This window comes from Salvia splendens, chromosome 7 (assembly GCF_004379255.2).
Source record: "Salvia splendens isolate huo1 chromosome 7, SspV2, whole genome shotgun sequence".
In the NCBI taxonomy this organism is placed as follows: domain Eukaryota; kingdom Viridiplantae; phylum Streptophyta; class Magnoliopsida; order Lamiales; family Lamiaceae; genus Salvia; species Salvia splendens.
Genome location: NC_056038.1, coordinates 245,505 through 251,892, shown reverse-complemented (window position 1 = coordinate 251,892; position 6,388 = coordinate 245,505). Strand labels below are relative to the sequence as shown.

At 41.1% G+C, this 6,388-nt stretch overlaps 1 protein-coding gene across 1 annotated transcript; it reads right to left on the bottom strand.

Annotated features, from left to right (window-relative positions):
• Positions 1 to 3,423: 3,423 nt before the first annotated feature.
• LOC121742539 (eukaryotic initiation factor 4A-2-like) lies at positions 3,424 to 6,081 on the bottom strand. The gene is made up of 5 exons (XM_042135701.1): positions 5,916 to 6,081; positions 5,307 to 5,376; positions 5,086 to 5,195; positions 4,478 to 4,908; positions 3,424 to 4,277 (listed from the first exon to the last, which is right to left on the bottom strand). Exons 2-5 carry the CDS (start codon positions 5,372 to 5,374, stop codon positions 3,642 to 3,644), a joined length of 1,245 nt encoding a protein of 414 aa, XP_041991635.1. The 5' UTR covers positions 5,375 to 5,376; positions 5,916 to 6,081; the 3' UTR covers positions 3,424 to 3,641.
• Between the last annotated feature and the right edge of the window lie 307 nt (positions 6,082 to 6,388).

The following is a 6,388-nucleotide window of genomic DNA, read 5'->3' as shown; positions in this document are numbered from 1 at the left end:
TCCAAGACTTGGATATCGACCCGCCGGTGCTCTTCCCCTTCTTCAGCTTCCGCGGCGCCTCCGCCGTTTGGTAGTAGGCACCGGAGGAGCTGTATGACCGGAAATCGGGTGTGGGCCCGTAATAAGCCTCTATTTGCATGTTTGAATCGCTGTACATGTTTGATCTGCTGTAATCCGCCATGGAATGGAACTATATGAAACAAAGTGGGAAAAATGTGGGTGGAGATTGTTTTGTTTTTTTGGGTTTTTAAAGAGGAAATTGTGGTTATGACCAGTCAAACACGATTTTCCATTTCATATTCATACATATGCCTGGTGTTGGATTAGTGTTTTACTAAGACAGCTGTTTAGGCAGCTTTGGATTCGGTTACTATGACTTCAAATTCGACTATGTATATATTGTGTTTTTGTTCCAAAACATAATAACTAGTATAAAAAAAATTCAAACAACTAACAAAATATCTTGATATTCAATTTGCGATGAAACTATGAGATTAAAACATGTGGCTTGAGTTGGTTTCTAGAAGCCTCCACTAAAAATTTCTACGTGTAGATTCATAGATAATTATAACCAAGAAAAAAGCTTTCACATTAGTCTATATTTCGTTTTGAATTCAAAAAATGGCTTACTACATCTATATATAGATAGCGTTCGGTTGCCATGACTAATATCATGAGACTATCCATCTAAGATTAAGTTGTGGGATTATTTTAGTTGAAGGGGGAAGCTATGACTAATTATCATGAGACTATCCATCTAGGATTAAGTTGAAGAGTTCAATCTTATGAACCAAACATGATACATATTTAATCATGAGATTTAATCTTGCCAATCGAACACCCCAATAGTGTAATAATTTAGTAGCATCATTTTCTAAAAACAATTAATAATTTGGTAGCATAATGACTTACTCCTCGTGAAAGCAGCTAAGGCTATCCGCAAAGCTGTCTCTTATCCGTCTCTTGATCGTCCCATCTCTTAACTAAGAGACAGCACATGCATCCCTCCATCTTTTAATCGTCTCTTAACCATCTCATCCCTTAACTATTCATTCAATTTCATTTTTAATTTTTATTTCCAACAAATTCAATTAATAAAAACACACTTCATTAAATAAAATAAAATTACAACTTAAAATTCTAAAAAAATTAAAAAAAAAAAAAACATAATTAAAATCCTAAAAAAATTAAAAATACATAATTTAATTTCTTCCGCTCACTCTCTCTAAATTCAAAATCCCATAACTCAAAGAAGCTGAAGAAAGAGTTGTCTAATGACGATCATGTGCGTCTACTGGTTGCCAAATTTTGCCCAATTGTGCTCCATTAGATCCTCCTGGAGTTGGGTGTGGGCGGTAGAATCAAGTGTCCTTGCCCGAACAGACAGTCGCTCTTGCAAAGACGGATGCACTCCACTGCGAGGCGGACTACTTGCGGTAGAGCTTCCCGGGGTTTCAGGGTCGAACCAATTTCCCGCCTCAGGTCCTTCGTCGGCGACAATCATGTTGTGCAAGATTATGCACGTATACATGATGTTGACCATATTCTCCATAAACCACGTACGAGCCGGTGCTTTGATAATGTTGAATCGAGCTTGGAGAACCTCGAACGGTCTTTCCACATCCTTGCGAGCAGCCTCTTGCTTCTGCGCAAAAAGAGCCTGTTTTTCGTTAATCGGCTTGTTGAACGTCTTCACGAATGTTGGCCACTTCGGATAGATGCCGTCGGCAAGATAGTACTACATTTTATACCGGCGGTTGTTAGCGATGAAGTTGATGGTCGGCGCTTTACCATTCAAAACTTCGCTGAAGAGGTCGGAATGGTTGAGCACGTTGGCGTCGTTGTTCGATCCGGGGACCCCAAAATATGCATGCCAAATCCATAGCCGGTAGTCGGCAACGGCCTCGAGTATAACGATGGGGTGGGTACCTTTTGTGGCCGCTCGTGTATGACCCCCTCCACGCCACATGGCAATTCTTCCATTGCCAATGCATGCAATCGACGCTGTCAAGCATCCCGGGGAATCCGTGCACTTGTTCGTGAAGTCGGAGCAGAAACTGACAATCTGCGGTGCTTGGCTTCCGGATAAATTCATCGGTGAAGGTTGCCCGGACACCTTTGCAAAAGTTCATCAAACACAGTCTCCCAGTGCTTTCCCCAATGTGCAGGTATTCTTCGAACAAATCCGTCGTTTGTCCAGTAGCAAGCTGACGGATTGCTGCAGTACATTTCTGGAGCGTCGTGTGACTGGGACGGCCAACGGCGTCGAACCCTTATTGGAAGTACTCTACCCGAGCTGCCAATGTATTTGCGATATGCATAAATAGCGGTTTTCGCATGCGGAAACGGCGACGGAAGTAGGTCTCTCCCCATACCGGGTTCTCACATAAGTAATCGCGTACCAACCTTGCGGCGACTTCCTCCCGGTTACGATGGATGTAAATCCGGGATCGCCTTTGAGGCGCGGCGGCTTTCTCCTCCTCCCTACGTAGATCTTCTTCTAGTGATTCTTCCATTATTCGACGCATTTGCTCAAATGGATCCATGAATGGATTAAATTTGGGAGAACAATAATATTTTGAGAAATAATATTTTGAGATGAAGAATGTAGAGTGTTTGAGTGAGAATAAAGAGTTTTTTTTATGGTGGATTAATTTGTAGTAATGATTTGATATTTATAGAAGTGATTAGGGACTTAAAAAATACAAAAAAAATTAAAAATTTGTAAAAATGGCTATAAACGGCTAGTATAATTTTGAGATTCTTTTATTTTTCGAATTTTTAAGAAAAAAACAAAAAAAAATACATTTTCAACGGAAATAAACGACGCCCACTCGCGGGCCGGCGAGTGGGCGTCACGGACGAGCTCGCCACATGGCCAACGCGCGTGGCAAGCTATCTCGCGGGGCGCCTCTCCACGGCGAGATAGGGGACGGGCTGGGGATGAGACGGAGCCCGCATCGCTGTCTCAATGCGGTCTCGTCTCTTCGAGACGAGATAGAGACAGCATCAAAAAATGGCAAAGGCAGAAAGAGAATTGGTTGTCTTAAAAATAAAGGAATTGATGTCTCTAGGAAACAGCGTAGGTGTAAGTATCAATATATGATGATAAGCGAATAATTAATTCTATGATTTTCTCTCTCTCCTAGTTCACGTAGACAATACGTAGTCTCTTTTTCTTCATCTCTACTAATTTTATAAATGATAAAACTTCAATTGCTTTCAAGGGATAATAAGTCCATAAATGATAATACTCATTGACTATTATTATTTGGGTGTTAAAAGAAGACATAATGGACCCATTCAAAATTTAAATAAATTCACTGTCACACCACTGAGAGTGAAATATCAACAGCAATCAAATACTAAAAATTTCTAAATTATTGGAAGAGAATATCACACAAACAAAAAAAACAAAGCGAATAAGATTTAACTTAAAATATCCAAATATGAAATCCAAATATGATCCAAATTCTTTTGACAATTACAACACAGACAAAAACCAAAAATTTTGTAGTTGTTTTGGGAGAAGTCCCCTCCAAATAATGGCACTTAAAATCTCCCTTCCACACGTTAAAACTAACCTAGGGAAATAAGGGGGCAAAGGAAAATTAACCTCAGCGTCTCAATCCTCTCTCTCTCTAGAGGAGGTCAGCAACGTTGGCTGGGAGCTCCTCCACCGTCACATTGTAGAACTTTTGAATGTCGAAGAGCATGCGCTCGTCATCCTTGGTCACGAAGTTTATGGCAACACCCTTCCTCCCGAACCGCCCACTTCGTCCGATACGGTGGAGGTAGTTCTCTGGCTGTGTCGGCAGGTCATAGTTGATGACGAGGGAGACCTGCTGCACATCGATACCACGGGCCAGTAGATCAGTGGTGATGAGGACACGGGAGGAGCCGGATCTGAACTCCCGCATGATGATGTCTCTTGTGTTCTGGTCCATGTCACCGTGGGTGGCAGAGACGGTGTGGTCACGGCTGCGCATCTTGTCGGTCAGCCAGTCGACCTTGCGCCTGGTGTTGACGAAGATGACACTTTGGGTGATGGCCAGGGTCTCATAGAGATCGCAGAGGGTCTCAAGCTTCCAGTCTTCCTTGTCCACATTAACGTAGAACTGCTTGATACCCTCTAGAGTTAGCTCATCACGCTTCACGAGGATACGAACCGGCTTGTTCATGAATTTCCTTGTGATCTCAAGAGCCTCTGGAGGCATGGTAGCAGAGAACACACCAACTTGAATCTTGGGAGGCAGCAACTGGAAGATGTCATAGATCTAATATAACAAATCAGAGGTGTTAGATATAAACTAGTAGCATAAAAAGCAAAACTCCAAAATAAGTGGAAGCTGTGAGTATCTGATGTAATGTCATCTGACAACTAGTGACGAACAACAACTAATTTTGTGAGAGCAGCGACTAGATTAGAGCAAAAAAAGCAAATGAGAATGTGGGTTAGAAAGGGCTAAATGAAAACCTGATCCTTGAACCCTCTGGAAAGCATTTCATCAGCCTCGTCCAACACAAACATTTTGATGTAATCCGGGCGCAGAGATTGCCTTCTCAACATGTCAAACACACGCCCGGGAGTACCAACCACAACATGAACTCCACTGGACAGAATGCGCTGATCTTCACGCACACTGGTACCTCCCACGCAAGCATGAACTTTGACACCAAGATAGTCACCCAAAGCTCTCATCACCTTTTCAATTTGCTGGGCAAGTTCACGGGTAGGTGCCAGAACAAGAGCCTGGCATTCAACAATGGTATAGTCTAGCTGCTGAAGGATACCAGAGCAGAAGGTGGCAGTTTTCCCAGTTCCAGATTGGGCTTGTTGAATCACATCAAGCCCCTTGCAGAAGGGAACAATACCTCTCTGCTGAATTGCAGACGGCTTCTCAAAACCTTCAGAGAATGTTATAGTAAGAACACTATAGAGAGTGGATGCCGTATTGCATTTCTTATAGCCAAGAAACAGAAAATGAGATTGATCTGAACACTTTAGTTTCATCATGCATAAACATTATATCCACATCGATAAGCAATCTACTAAGTTTATTTGAAGGTTTTTGTTCTGAGTACCGTAGGCATAGATGCCTCTCAGAAGATTTTCCTGTAAGCCCATGGCATCAAAACTGTCATAGACCTCATCATAGCTCGTAAAGAATTCCTCGCCACCCTCAGCTCCAAGTCTGTAATCATTTATTCGAATGGTTAGCTAATACAAGGAGCAAACACATGTACTAAATACTTCTCTATGGAACATAAGAGACAAGATGGAAGCATATGAATAAAAAACTAACAACTCATTCATCTTCGTATCAAACTGGCGAGCATCAAATTGAGAGCCTTCGGGTGCTAATCCAGCCATGACTGAAAGAGAAGAAAAACATAGATAAACAAAAGAGTTATCGCTATCAGTATGAGAAAATAATATCAGTAATGCAAACTAAAGTGCATAGTTCAATTAGAAAAAAACACAACTTAATACAAATCAAAACTCCTCCTATCCATAGCAGCAGCTACTAAAGTGAATATAGCGAAACCTAATCCTAGATAACGAAAACTGTTAAAACACTATTTCTGGTTCTAACACTAAAAAAAGAAAGTAGGTCAGTTCTCACTCCACGGTCAAGAAGATAGTAACTACTAGCTCAGAAAAATGAAATGAAAATCTTCAATCACGCAACAAAATAAGCAGAAAGAACAAGTAGATCTTCCAAATAAATACACATGATTCAGATCAAGGCTGCAAAAGAGGAAAACGAAACGTAAACAGTAAAAAAAAACCAATCCATTCCGATCGAAACAATCGAGGCAGACACAAATCAACCTAATCCGACGAATACAGAAATACGAAAAACGCACGAACATTTAAGGCGAGAAAACAAATTCAGTGATGATGAGGTTACCTGAATCAAAAGAGAGATCTGAAGATAGAGACGGTGTTGATTTTTGCGGCGACGAAGAGCCAAAACTCCTCGGATCTACGCCGCGGAGTAGAGGAGAGAGAGATAGAGTGTGGTGTGAGTAAGAGAGAGAGAAAGAGTTTTGACGCTGCAAACTCGCTGAATTTTTTAGGGGTTTGGATTGAGCCTATTATTCTCCTTCGCCTATTGACGGTTATGCCCCTCACAAAACCGACGAGTTTTCTGACAAATGAATATCCCTAGGGAGTGATTTATTGGGCCTTCATGTTGGGCCTATAGAAGTGATCCGAAAATTGAATTTGCTTGTGCATATTGCAAGGTTGGTCTTTAAATTTTGAATAAAGAATATGAAAATTTTACATTAATTTTCATATTTTTTAGAATCATACACATATTCTCTTTTGCTGCATATTGTGAGGTTGGTCATTAAATTTTGAATAAAGAAAATGATAGTT

Excerpts from the sequence above, each read along its gene's own strand:
- LOC121742539 (XM_042135701.1), bottom strand. The coding sequence starts at position 5,374 with ATGGCTGGATTAGCACCCGAAGGCTCTCAATTTGATGCTCGCCAGTTT. Across the intron at positions 5,196-5,306 it reads GATACGAAGATGAATGAGTT|ACTTGGAGCTGAGGGTGGCG; the intron begins GTTAGTTTTTTA and ends AAATGATTACAG. Across the intron at positions 4,909-5,085 it reads GAGAGGCATCTATGCCTACG|GTTTTGAGAAGCCGTCTGCA; the intron begins GTACTCAGAACA and ends CATTCTCTGAAG.